The sequence below is a fragment of the Parasteatoda tepidariorum genome, chromosome 8 (assembly GCF_043381705.1).
Source record: "Parasteatoda tepidariorum isolate YZ-2023 chromosome 8, CAS_Ptep_4.0, whole genome shotgun sequence".
In the NCBI taxonomy this organism is placed as follows: Eukaryota; Metazoa; Arthropoda; class Arachnida; order Araneae; family Theridiidae; genus Parasteatoda; species Parasteatoda tepidariorum.
The window spans coordinates 91,143,861-91,158,979 of NC_092211.1; the positions used below are offsets into that span (position 1 = coordinate 91,143,861).

General features: G+C 27.3%; 1 protein-coding gene across 4 annotated transcripts in view; it reads right to left on the reverse strand.

The window, feature by feature from the left end:
• Window positions 1–15,119, reverse strand: part of LOC107446551 (AT-rich interactive domain-containing protein 4B) — a 64,656-nt gene that overhangs the window by 13,947 nt on the left and 35,590 nt on the right. The window contains exons 12-18 of one of the 4 annotated variants that reach the window (XM_043049270.2): window positions 14,999–15,096; window positions 12,661–12,832; window positions 6,876–7,643; window positions 4,409–4,447; window positions 3,585–3,658; window positions 3,035–3,220; window positions 1,508–1,583 (exon numbers count right to left, since the gene is read on the reverse strand). In XM_043049270.2, the coding sequence (XP_042905204.1) occupies window positions 1,508–1,583; window positions 3,035–3,220; window positions 3,585–3,658; window positions 4,409–4,447; window positions 6,876–7,643; window positions 12,661–12,832; window positions 14,999–15,096 (1,413 nt within the window). Of the gene's footprint in view, window positions 1–1,507; window positions 1,584–3,034; window positions 3,224–3,584; window positions 3,659–4,408; window positions 4,448–6,875; window positions 7,644–12,660; window positions 12,833–14,998; window positions 15,097–15,119 lie in introns of all 4 variants that reach the window. The other 3 variants (XM_043049269.2, XM_043049273.2, XM_043049271.2) reach the window with 3 other exon arrangements.

Consider the following 15,119-nt stretch of genomic DNA (forward strand, 5'->3'; position numbering starts at 1 on the left):
TTTTTACAAATTTCAATTGAACCTTGCATGGCAGAGCTTTCCCATTAACAGGAACAAATTCATAATGAGCCTGCACTTGTTTTTATTAAAATATTATGGGTATTGTCATTTTAATAGTACATAATGATAAAAAATGTAATAAATTAGTATTTGATAAAACATTTCAACTAAGAAATAATTTATCACTTAAGATAAATATAAATTTACAATACAGTGAAACCTCTCTAGAGTGACCCCTCTCCATTCCACAGTAAAATGATCATTAATAAAATTGTTTATTGAAGGTGCATGATTTTTTACTGATGCTTTTAATTTTAGTTAGTGTCATTTTTTTTGGTGTGGAAATGCCACTTCTGTTTGCATCATGTAAAGCAATGAGCAAAATTTAGCGCCTATAAAAATTATTCCAACTGATATAATTATGTGCAAAAATAAATTTACCAATTATGAATGATAGGGCTATTTTCAATAAATAAACAGCTGTTTTAGTTTTTTGCATTTAATTTTATATCGCAAAAAAAAAAGTTTACTTTAAAAGATGAGAAAAGGAGTCTTTCTTTTTTTCTGAAATAATTTTTTTTTCTTTCTAATTCAACTCTCAACTCTAGAAGTAAATCATTCATAGCATCCTTTTTAATGCACTCTGACTGCAACATGAAGTTGAAATGTCAAAAAGAGCCTTTTGAAAAAGAGCCTCACACAAATATTTCGAATATATTTCAATCTATTTCTTTATTTTATTTTTAATACTTTTTCGTGAATGATAAAGCTATTTTAAATAAACAGTTGTTTTAGTTTAAGTTTGCATTTAATTTTATATCAGAAAAATAAGTTAGGTTTAAAAGATGGGAAAAGGTGCGTTTCTTTTTTTCTGAAATTTTTTTTTCTTTCTACTTCAACTTTCAACTCTAGAAGTAAATCATTGATAGCATCCTTTTTAATGCACTCTGACTACAACATGAAGTTGTAATGTTAAAAAGAGCTTTTTGAATAAGAGCTTCACACAAATATTTCGAATGCATTTCAATCTATTTCTTTGTTTTGTTTTGATATTTTTCCTGTCACCTTATTTGAATTTTTCCACCGTTGGTGCAGAGGTTTACCTGGTCACTGGGAGAGGTTTTAATGGTCTCCCCAAGAGGTTTTCTTCAACACAAAGTCTATGGAAAAAATTCAGTGCCTACCCAAAGTGGTCTTTTCTGGAGGTTTCACTGCATTAGCATTACGTCAATTTATACAAAGCTATCTTTCTCAGAGCAAACTGAGGGTCTATTGCTGATGCAACTTCAATTTATATTCATAATACTTTTTTTTCCAACTAACTTGCATATCCTCAACATGTTTCAGTTATAGAACTGTTAAACATTTTAGTTTAGTTTTTTCTTTTCCCTCTAAATAATTATGCAAATGAAATTGTCTCTGCAGCGAATACAAAAATGATGCATTGTTTAATTTCACAGAAACTAATAAAAAAAATTTTTTTAAATGAAAAAAATTTAAAATTTACCTTTGAAGCTCCTTCAAACTTTTTGTTTCCATTCACAATGGCAACAATGTAGTTCTTTCGTACCCATTCATCATACCTTCAAACAAAACCAACAATATACTTGAGTTTTAGAGGAATCACAGATTTTCACATTGGAAAAAAAAATGAATACACAGTTAAGTCAATTTATGGCCAGCGGGCCCCACAGACCCTTGAAATGAAAACACAGTGAATATCCCACTTTACATTAACAGGGGTTACATTACATGAGCCCAACTCAAAAATCCTGAAAATTTCTTGAGTAAAATCATTAATGATGCATTTCAAAAATTAAAGGTCTTTAAAAATTTAAATCATTGATATTTTCAAAACATGAAATTCCAAATAAATTATATGCAGCATAATTTAAATTGATAATTATGTATAAGTTTACTTTTATGTCTAAAAAATATTTACAAATGAAAAAGATGACAAATATAAATTCTAGTTCTAATATTTTAAATTAAAATACACAAGAATTTTCATACATAAATGTGATCTATGATTTCTTGAAACTTCTGGACCTTGGATTTCCGAAAACTTCCAGATCGCAGATAGAGAAAAATCTGGAAATCCAAATCTTTTCCGGAGCACCATCATCTCTGCATTTATATGCAAAAGTAATTGAGTGGATGGATGGTCCCTTAATTCACCATTTAGAGATTTTATGGCAAGATAACTCTATTGTCGATTGAAATTGGTTTTAAAAATTAGATGAAGGAGGCAAATTATTAATAGTGTAACTACAAAACCCTCTCCTAAAAGATTTGCAACAACATTTAGAGAAAATAATTCATAAGCGTACAAAATTTAAATTCCCAAAACTCAGTGAAGGTTTACGTCGTAATGTAAATTTCTGATTCGCGGAAGTTCTTTAGCAATCAAATCACACGCTTGGTATTTTTTCTGCGAGTGAGGCCTGTTACCCAAATTTGGTTGTGCATCACTTCAGTAGGATCTTGATTATCTGAAGTAATTGGGATCAGATCTACTCCATATTGAATTTTTTACATCTATTACGAAAAATAAGCTCTTTTAATGAAGAATTTTTCCCCCGATAACAGTCATATATTCAATTTAAATTTAATAAGACCATTTAATAATAACTATTTGTCAAAGAGGCATAAATATATTTAAAAGTTCACTTGCCCAATTGCACTAGATAATTGTGTTCCTTTACTTTTTTTTGAATAAAACATATGTGCAAAGCAGCATCTACTTCAGAACGATTAGCTGACTAATTTACAAAGCTGATTACAATGATTTTATTTATTAAAAATAAAATATATTATGAAACTAAAAGAAGTATGAAAACAATTAAATACGCAAAAAATGTAATGCATTTTAATTTTTAACTTAAATAATACTGTTGTAAATTGTTATCTTCAATGCAATAAATATGTAGAAGAGATCTTTTGAACAAAATAGAGAAACTCTTAATTCTATTTTAGTAGGAGTAGGAAATCATACAAGGAAGTTAAAAGATATAATTAAAATAATGCACACTACCTCATGTTCCATCCTGCATAATGAACATAATAACGCTTTTCTAACCCATCAGTTTCAGTTTTTAAAACTTTTGCTTCGTATACCTTCTGCATCCTTCCACGTCCATATTTCACCTTCACACGATCTCCTACTTCAATTTCTTTTTTTAAATCTTTGCCTGACGCTTTCTCTGAATCATTAGTTAAACTTCTAGGAAAGAAAAAAACAAAATTATAAAACTACAAATGGATATATATACAATATATCATGGCTTGTTATTTGAAATAAACAGGTAACTAATTTTTTTTCTTCTTCACGAAAACGAAGATTGAATATTTGCAACCCTAATCTGAGGGCTTTTTGAAAGAAAAAAAAATCAAAACGCTAAGAATATACTCATAAGTTAAATCACGTAAAAAATATTTCAAACTTCAATTAATTTTTTCTAAAAATCAATTGATTTAAATCATGCCAGTCCTGCTATTATCATCATTATTTTTCTTAAAGTAAAGTCATTTGTCCTCTTAAAACATAATAAAAATTTAAATTAAGCACAATAATAAAGACATACTCATCAGAATCAGAAAACTCAAAAAGAGATTCTTTGTCCTCTTTTTCATCTCCTTTTATTGATTTCTTTTTACCCTACAAATACATATAGGAATATTAAATACATAATTATTATGCTACAAAATGTACACAAAGTAAAAAACAGAATATCTAAATAACTTATGATCTAGAGATCAGATCTTTATAAGTTTTAATGTTTAGAGAATTTTATCTAATTAATTTATGCTGCTGACAATATTTTAAGTTGTGTAATCAGACACAATAATGTATACTTGCTCTGAATAAATATACTTGACCCCCAAAAATAAAGGGAATAGCCGCAATCAGGAAATTATGGTCCCGATAGTCAGAAGAGCTGTCAAAAGTTAGAGCCCATTAAAGTTATTTTCATTTTCTGTGTATTTTAACTCTTTGGAGCTCCGACACATAAAATTTGTTTAAATATTTAAAAATAATTTAAAGCTTTTAATATTATTTAAAAATTATTAAGTATAAAATTCTTCATGTCATTTCAAGCTATGTAATTTTAAATGAAGAAAATCCAAAATTTGGACATAATCTATCTGTTAAGCCTGACTTAGATAAAATAAAAAACTTTCTACGAATACAAAATCTCAAAAATTCTTTCTGTAAGCAACTTATCAACTTTTGTAACTAGTTTAAACTCTTTTGCAACTTAATTTTAACGAAATTTGTTCAAAAAATCACCGATTTTTTTCGAAGTGCTTTAATTGTTATTAAACTATATTGATTATTGATTGTTATACATACAAGCACATTTTTCTTTAAATTTAGTTGTTTTTTGAAGACTAGTTATTAACTTACCAAATTTCTTGTTATTGCATCCAATTTTTCTAATATTGACTGTAGGGGTAGAATATAGAATGTTGAACATACATATATATATATATATATATATATACATATATATATATATATATATAGTATATTTTTTATAATATATAGTATATATATATATAGTATATTTTTTATAATATATAGTATATAAATATAATGTATAAACAAAATACATTTGCATTGCATATTTTTTGAGAATACTCAACAATTCAGTATATTGTAATAAGCAGAACTTACATTGTGTATTAATGAGTAATATCAACACAAAACATACCATAACCGGTCAAATGACCGTTTAATAACTTTTGCACTTTTGACTTCATGACTTTTTCTAACAATTATACACAGCTAATATTTAATTATTATTTATTTTTTTGTATTTCGTTTGTTTCGAATAATACTTGTTGTATACCTTATTTCTACCACAACCGGTCATTTGATCGGGAGAACAATTTATTGCTTTATAAGGTTATCGAACCAGAAATTACTATATAATGCGTGCTCAACCTATTGCATTCAATTAGTTGCACATTTCTGCAAAGACTGCTAGGAAGTTAGTTCAATCAGAATAACTGTGAATTCAAATTTCAATAAAGTACCTAAAATTTTAGATTGGCACTTTTGTGTAAGAAAAACTGACAAAAACTAAATGTTTTGGTAAGTAGCTTTATATTTTATTTTGATAGCTTTACTTCAATTCTAACTAACTATTAGTCTTTACCCAGAAAAATGTGGAAACAATCAAGACAGCACAATTTCTTAGAAGAAATAATATTAATTATAAGAAGAATTATAAGAATTATAATTTTTTTATATATTCTCATAATTATAAGAAGAATTATAGAAAAAATAATAGTTAGAAGAAATATGTTTGAGGAAAATGTATAATGGAAACACCCTGTATATGTAAAAAATGCGTTGAGCAATGAATTAAAAATTCTCATTCTTTGTGTTTGCAATACATAAAAATTGGCAATATACAATTTTGTTTAATTATAATACAGTTTTTTTTTTCAGTTTATCTCTTTCCTAACATCCATATTTCATACATTCAATCAAGAAACAAAGTCCAGTCATTTGACCGGCTATGGTAGAAACAGGTATATATTAAGTGTAAAATCCCTTTAATTTTATTCATTAGGTGTATGGTATGATACAAAAACATCACTTTTTCATAGGAAAAATCTAAATCTTTCTCTTAGTCTTGATCTTGGACAAAATTACAAAAAGCAGAATGGCTTACATATTAGGGAACAAGATCACAAATTAAACCTCAAAATGTTGACAACGCCTAGCAAATAAAAACATGATACAAAAATAAATAAATAAAACAAGCATGATTGGAAGCAGGTGTTTTTTTGATTGATAACAAAGTTTCCGTTATCAATAAAAATTGGACATGCCACAAGAGTTTTAATAAAAAAAATAATAAACAATAAAAATAAAACTTCAGAAACATGTTACCTAAAATACAAATTAAACTTTAATGAATAAAAATTACTATTAAAAGGAATTATTGCATTTAATAAAGTAAAAAAAATATTAAAAATATTTTTTAAACAACTACAGTAATTTTACTTAAGTCATAACTCCTCTGTTAAATGTTTGAATGTGGCATTACTTATAAAATTCTTAACTGATTTCTTACTAAGAGCTGTCCTGGTGATTTAATATCCTGTTTAAAATTGCAATTTTTCTTAATATTTTAAATTTAACATCAAGGGGTCTGAATTTTGGACCGCTTTCCTGACCAAGCTATTACAACCCCATTTTCCAGATCGCGGTAAACCCTTATATTTTGAGGATCAGAAATCCAAATCTGCTGCAAAAAATAAAAAATAAATAAATAAAGTATGTTTATTCAAAGACAGTGCAAGTAAATTGAAGCTATTTGTGTTTAAATTCGTAACTTAAAATATCATCTGCACTAACCAATTTAGCATATTTGAGGTCACCCCTTCGAACCAGTAAGGGTGAGTCCTAGTACACGAAAATCTGATCATTAGATCCACAATGTAATTAGGAGGCAGGTAATAGTTGCAATATTAGCAGTTGAGTAAAGAAAATAATTTTTAATAAAGACAACTGATAATGGCCTAAATAGAGATTCAATTTTAATAGTATTTTTAAAATAAAATAAAAAATTTGTTTTATTTGTACATATATAATTAAAAAGGAAGTTATATTTTCAACAAGAAAAAAAATAGCTCCAAACCACACCAGTTTACAGAAAACAAAGACGCATTAAAATCCTTTTGGAATAATAGAAATGACAAAAATAAAGAAATTGCACAAGAAAAGAAAATACGCCTCTCTTCTATAAACAAATTATGAATCTGAACTTTTTTTAATAGAAAAGGAAATTTCTTCAACTAAGTTGAAATTTTTCCAGACTTTTTTCATCATTAAAAATAAATAAATAAACAATTATTACTTTATTTGGAGGTTCATCTTCAATCTGTTTTGATTTTCTGTCTTCAGCAACAGATATGTCTTCCAATTTAGTGACAATTTCCTCTTCATTCAACGTTTTCTTTGAGGGTTGTTCCACCACAGGTGCACTTTCTTCTTTTTTCTCTTCTTCTTTGCACTCTGTATCATCCACTTTCAACTTGTTTAAATCTTTCTTCACGCTTCTCTCCAGTTTACGTTTTGGAGACTCCACGTTTGGTTTTGAATCTTCCTTCTTTCCTTTTGGTTTCTCAATTTCTTTTATCTCCTTCTTTTCTCGACTTAATTCTCTTTTCTCTCTCACAGGATTTTCTCTCTTCTCTTTGGTCACTTTTTCTTCGACTTTCTTCTCTCTCGTGAGCTTTTTATCTTTAGTAATTTCTTCCTTTTTTGGTTTAGGTTTTTCCTCTTTAGGCAGCTTTTCATCTTTCTTTTCTTTGACAATTTTCTTTTCTTTGGTGGTTTCTTCTTTGGGTTTCTTGTCAGCTTCAATCTTGAGGCTAGATCGAGTACCTTTCTTTTCGGGGCTATCATTCTTTTCTTTTCTTGCATCTTCCCTCGTCCTTGCTTTCTCTGGCTTACTATCTTCATCTTTTTTACTTAATTTCCGCTTTTCTTCTTTCTTTCCTTTATCATCATCTAATTTCTTTTTTTCTGAATTTTTAATTTTATCAGATTTGGAGTTTTCTTCAATTTTGCTCTCTTTTTTATCAGCTGGTTTTGGTTTTTCTTCACCTTTCTTTTCTGTGCTCTAAAACCAATAATAATCACATCAATTTAAATTACATAACACTGAGAAATAAATCCCATAAAGTAAACTTTTTAAAATTAGGAATTCAATTACCCATTTTGCTTCGAAAAAAATTAGATTGATTAGAGTGAAACATATTTGAGAACAGTCATTAAAAAAAATTTAAAAACGGGCAAATAAAGGAACAAATATAAGACTAGATTAAAATTGTTAAAAATATTTACTCAGTTCATAAAACCTTCCAAAAACATGTATTCCACACCAGACTTAACTTTTGGAAAATTATAACACATGTTTATAACTGAGGTCTTCAGCTTAATTGATTTCCCTAACAAATAAATAAACAACTTGATGTCTAGCCATTCAAACTTTGACAACTCTAAAAAGATTTGAGATCCATGATTTTTTTTCTTTTAAAGATAATCATCAGTTTCACATTTTTATGAATGAGTTTGAGTCTTTTCGAGACATAAATCTTGATAGGATAAAAACCAATTACACAATCTTAATCTTTTCAGAAAAAGTAATATATAAATATCTAAAAAAATATTTTTTTCTTTTTCTTATTTTAATACATTTAAGCTTTGAATATCCAAAACAATTCCTACTAAATATAATTTGGATAATTGGATTTTTTAAATTATTAAGGTATTATTTCATTATTTCTATCATCCCTTTTCATCAAAAATGTACAAAATCTAGATTTTTTTTTTTGTGTGTGGTTTTTTTCTGACAACTTTATAAGTTACTGAAACATGTGAGCTCTCTAAAAAAATTCTTTTCACAATCATTGATAAATATAAACTCAAATATTAGCCGGCTCAACATAAAATACAAAACAAAAATAGGTATTTTCGTAATTCTCCACCAATAGAGGGGAAAAAGAAATAAAAAAAATACAATAAATCAGTAAGTGTTTTTGCTCTTAAGCACTTCAAGGTATTATAATTGAGGTAAATGCAATGATTTTTCTGAACGACATAAATTTTTGTTTTCAAATATTTTCTGAGAAAAATATGAAAAAATAAATTTCATAATACTAAATTGTAAACGTTGATTCTTATTTCATTATTATATTTTCCAAAAAAAAAGTTAAAATTCTTATAATAAATTATGAAATAATATTATCGAGAAATATTAAATTTGAATTTATTTTAATTAAAAAAATTTCATATCATATTATAATTACACTAAAATTCATTATAATTGCTGAAAAATCATTAAATTCTGAAAAAAAAACTTTTTTTTTATTTGACAATAACTTCGTCAAAAAACATGTTTTTTTGGAATTTTTTTTTTCAAATGAAAGCTAAAAGTCCACATTTTTCAATGGTATAATAAAAATTAACAATATCTAACCCCTTTGTGCCCGTACATCGCGTCAAACTTCACAAAAAATTAATACAATTTTCTATGATTGTTTAGAGCAGTGATTCTCAACCACTGTGCCGCGGCACTTTTGTGTGCCGCCAAATTCTTCAAATGTGCCGCCAAATTCTTCAAATGTGCCGCCAAATATTAGAAATAATGTAATAAAAATTATAACGCTTTTTTTTATTATGAGTAAAGTTTAAATTAAAGAAAAGTGTGTGTGTGTAGATATACTTTTTATAATTTTTCCACACTTTAACAGCGTGAAAATCTTTGTCGGCGATTGCATTGTCTCTGACAATCTTAAAATAAGATGGAAGTGCTTAAATTGTATATGACATACAATTTTAAAAAATGTTGTAAGAGCTAATCATTAGAGTAAGCTATGCAATTAATAAACAAATTAACAAAGGATAACTAAAAGAACAAATATATAAAAACAAATTAACAAAGGATAACTAACAAAAATTATGCTAACAATTAGCAATTAGAAAAAAAACTAGTTAACAAGAAATCGCAAAAAAGTAACAGTTAATAATTATAGAAAACAAGCTAACAATTAATAACTAGCAAAAAAATAAATAACTGTTACTAACTAATAAAAAATTGGTCGAAAGAAATAATTAATCCCTTAATAAATGTGCTTTCGCAGTACATATTATTTTATTTCACATTCAAAATTATTACCACAAACTATTTAACACAGAGTAAAATAGGTCATTAAACAACTTTTAATCCAATTTTTTTCATTGTGTGTCGTCAAATTTCGAAATCGTTAAAGGTGTGCCGCAACAAAAAAAAGGTTGAGAATCACTGGTTTAGAGTGTAATTGTACATAGTTGCAAAATATATTAATTAAAAACATTTAGAGTACATAAAAGTAGAGATTTTAAGTTTCAAAATGAGCTAAAGCAGAAGCATTTTTGATCATTTTTAAAGAAGTTATGAAACTTTGAATTTTGCCATTTTTTCATAAGTTTCTAGGTGTACTGATACTTTTGAGCGGTACTGTATATTCATTACTTGGAATAATCTAGTTTCTGGTTAAATTCGAACAAGCTCTTATTGCTTTTTTATCATCCTGTATTTCAGACTTGAGTTTACGTTCTTTTGTTTTTTTTTAAAAGGACAAAATACTAAATTTTGGAATAAATAGTTAGAATGGGGAAAGATAAGATTTATTCGATTTTTTTTAAATTTCTTGTTTCTTTCAAATATTTTTTCTCATTTATTGTTTTCAGAAGTGGGTAAAGAGTAGAAAAAATTATGAAAGAATAGTTGCAAACAACGAAAATTTATAATTCTTGGTAGTTAAGGAGGAAAACTTAAACAGATTTTTATGAAAATTCTCAAAAACTGTAATTTTCACTACTCAATCATAATATTGACTATGAAAGAGTAACAATTACGGTTAATTTGTAACCTGTGGCACCTCTGCATATGAATAATCATGTGGATAGGGCATCAAATAGTCTGCATCACCCGTTCCTGTTAATGTACAGGAATGGGTGATGACATCCTCAGATCTATTATGGAAACCATCTAAAAAGATTTCTTTGTTATGGATGATAACATCCTGCTCAGTGCATGCATCTTTTTGACTACGAATCCTTCCTTCAATTGGATCGGGCAGCATGTTCCCCACATGTAAACTCAATATAATATGTTTGTGACTTTCTATACTGAAAAGATTGCAAGTGGATTAGCTCTTCCAGAAAAAAAATTCAGCAGTTAGAATGCTCTCTTCTTTGGGAGTAGGAAAGGAACCTAACGGTAAACACCTCTATTGATATCTTAAACTTGAAATGGAAGAGATTTTTTTAATTTTTTTTTATTGCATTTATTTTTTCAAAATTTGGTTACTGCAATTTTTATTCATTTCATTTATTTATTCTTTTTGTGGAAGAAATTTCAATAATTAAGAAAAGAGCAGGGGGAAAAAAAACATTCAATAGCTTTTTAACATTAGTGCATAGGAGATATATAGGGGGTGGATAAAATAATGGAAACATCTATGCTAATATATGTTTTTCATATTTCTCAAGAAATGCTTAAGGAAATCATTTTATAACTTCAGAAGTATTTAAATCATGTGATTTCTCATAGATATCAATAAAGATTAAAGTTTTTGGAGGTTTGAGGGACCGACAAATTACAAACGGGAGCATAGTTTTTCTGGACACTATGTCAGAAAGTACATTTAGCGATACATTTTTAACCTATAACAATTATTTTGGTCATTATATACAACAATTGCACAAATTTTGGTAAGCCTAGCTAAATTATTTATGGAGAAATATATATTTTTATAAAAAACTAATTTTTATGTTTTACATTTTTTTTGCTATAACTTTAGAAATAATCAATAAAATTAAATAGAAATTTTTGATTTAAAATTTGAAAAAAATTCTCTGAAAACTGTGCAATAAATGATTAAAGTAGTTCATCTAAACCATGCATGTGCACAGCTCATAATTTATTGCTGGTCTCTGAAACCATTAAACTTCATTGATAAATATGAAAAATCGCATAACCTAAACAATTCTAAATTTATAAAATCATTCTCTAGGTGTTTTTCGAGAAAGAACAAAAAATTTTTTGGTACAGAAGTGTTTCCATTATTTTATCCAATCTTTGTAAAAAGAATAGAATTTTTTACCATTCAAGTTTGCTTAATCAAGGTTCGAGTTAGCAAGAACATTTAAAATCACTGGAAACCCAAATAGAATGAATAGGGAGATGTTAAACATTGTTTAACAATTTTAAAAATGTCTTTAAGTGAAAGACATAAAATGCATAAAGGAAATAATAGAATTATTGCTTTGCAATAAGAAAGCAAACGCAAGTGCATGGACTGATCTTATAGGAGCAGATCACATCCCGAGGAGCAGCTTTTGAGAACTGACGTCACGAGGTTAGGCTGAATTTTCCCCGCAGCGACACCTGTCAGCTGAGTTGCCGAAGTGCCAGAGTTCATGAAGAAGTAATGGCAACGTGGGAGTGCAGGAATTCCTTTTTTCCCCTGTGGAAGAACATTTCTATTCGATGTTGGATTCGGCTCCCTGATGTACGTTCAGTGCATCAGGGAGGTGTTCAGTCTTGTTGTAGAAGTAAAAAATGGCTACTAGTGCTTTTTTGTAGAAGATAATCTGTGTTAATCTTTAAATCTTTTTAATGAATCTACAAGTTGTGGCCTGTGTGGCTGTATATAGTTTGGAGATGTTTTAATCTACATTTAATTTTTTTAAATAATTGAGTAAGCAATAAACATGGTGAGTTTCCAAATTTCAGTATTTGTTTTATCTGTCTCATGTTTTTTTTAACTTTTACCAATCCATTCCTTTTCAGCATTCTATATATTTTCCTTTCAGGTAATTTATTTATTTAAGCTAATTTCATCAACGTTTTTTTTTTAACCATTATACTTTTTGGCCATTTGTCTTAATAAGATGTTACTTATCCGTTTACAGGATATTGTAATTCTAGTATTTATACAATAATGATTTTTCTAAATTGATCCTTTAGTTATTTTATTCTAACATCTTAGATTTTTTTCCTTAAGCTATTAAACCAACACGCGGTAATAGGAGACACTTTCAATTTAAAGACATTTCAAATTAACTGCAATACCACATTACAAACTTACCTTTTCCTTTGTTTCTTTGTTAGCTTTACTTTTAGGAGACGCAGCATCCCTTTCTCTTGTTCTAGTAATAATAATATTGCGATCAGATCTGTGGCGCCCTCTAGTGGACCGTGTATTATTCACCATGGTGCATCCCAACTTACGATAAAAATCTTCAAAACTCTGAAGATATCTGAAAAATAATTTAAAATCTAAACAAAAAATGCACTAAGATCTTTTATAACACAATTAATAATAAATTCTGCTTATATAAATGACAACTGATTTTTTCAAAGCACAATGCTAAATTTATAGTAAAAACTTTTGTTATCGAATTCACAGGCAATACTAATCACACGTGAGGTGCATTTTTATTTCACCCTCCGAATGTGCAACAAAACAATAGGTACAGGTGGAGAAGGCACAACTATTAAGATTATACCTAATCGTAACCTTTGCTGGTACTGACATTAGCTCGTTAATTTGAGGCAAGTTGTTATGTTTGTCGGTACATCTGATGCGTCTGTGAAATGCAAGTTGCAAACAACTGTGTTCATGAAATTGCCAAGATAAGAAAAATAAATTTAGACAAGAACATATTAAGAAAACAATTCAAAATAATTAAACAATTAAAAATAATACTTCCAGTGGAAAAATGCGCTAAGCAGCTGAGAATCCAAAAGGAATTGAAACAAAAGAAACAATGAAATATGAAAAATTGAATAAATATGACAACGGAAGCTGGCGTCTTCAAGGGGTACCAGCTCCAGATGTCATAAAAGCAAAACCTTTTCTATTGAGAGAGTACAACAAATGTCTAAAATTTCTTTCTTTGTACACCAAAAGTTTTGCCAAAGTTCAGGAATACAATACAAAATATAAAATACATAAAGCAAAAACAGAAGTATAAAAACAAGACAAATACATAAGAATAGTACACACAAAAGCTTACTTGCAACTAAAATCCAAAGATTAGTACACACAAAAGCTTACTTGCAACTAAAATCCAATCACCAAATTACACAACTGAATGCGAGCCACAACTTAATTGAAATAAACATAAAAACAACGCCCCCTAATTTGCGCAGAAGGAAGAGAGAAAGAAAGAAAGAAACAGAAAATAGTGACATCATTATTAGAAATGCTTGACCGAGGCAACTAGATCAAGACTTGGATCTTGCCCTGTTAAAAGAAAACACGAAACTAATAATTCTCAATCATTTTCTTAATTTTAAAACCAATATAACAGAAATTAAAAGGAATGCCAATATTTTTTTAAAAATTACTTGTTGCCTCTTAAAGACTTTCAACATTATTACAAATTTTACTAATTCGAAATAATTGAGAAAAAACTGAATTTTTGAAAATTTTACTGCACAAATTAGTATCAAAATTACAGAAAAAATAGCTTTAAATTTAAAAGCCTTCCTTTTATCATAAACACCAATTTTAGTCTGCTTATCAACAATATCAATTTTAAAATCCAAATATTCAACATTTAAGCAATTTTCATAAGTCTTCTTCAAAACCAAATCTTTAGGATAAATATAAAAAATAAAATCATAATTATCACAATTAAATAATTAATATATCTAAAAGCTTTAAAATCATTAAACTCAATAAATTTATCTTCAAAAAAATGTAAAAAAAATATTAGCAAAAGCACCAGAAAAAGAATTACCTTGCGGAATCCCTATATTTTGTTTATAAAAATTGAGGCCTAGAAAAAGTACATTTTCAAAAAGATTAAATTTACAAAAATCCATCCAATAAGATTTATCAATATTTTCATAAAATAAATATTTATCATAAATATAAATTTCATTTATTTGAGCATGTGGTATACTGTTGTACAGATTTTTTAGACAAGAACAAAATTAATATATTGATTTTTATTTATTTAAACTAGTCTCTTTCTTTAAAACAAATATCAAAACTCATTCCATAATATTCAAATAAGCAAATTCCACTTTTGAATAAAAGTGAGTTGAATTACTTACTTTAAGTAAAAATATATTTAAAGAATTACAATAGATTCTTTAAAAAAGAAATCTTTAAAAAAAAAATTATAACTTATCTTGATTAGTTCTATTTATAATGAGAATTGGAAAAACAACAATAAAAATTTAAACAAAAGCAAAATTGGTAGGTTGTTTTTTTTTAAGACTTGCCATTTTTTTCATTTTTTATATAAATATCCAAATTCATTTTTATTATTAAAATTAGCAACAAAAAAAAAATCCTTGCTTATTTTTAATACTAAAATAATTTTTTCTTCCTTTGAATAAATGACAGTGATTTGAAGCATAGCCTGCTTTAAATAAAAATATCATTAAAGAAAATTCCAGAAAGAGCGAACCTTTTATAGGCAAACTTGACTTGATTAGGACCATTTGCAACAGAGTGTGGCAAGCCCATCTTAGAATATACAGTTTTCCACTTATTCTTATTTGTTACCTATAAAATAAAGAACAATTAAA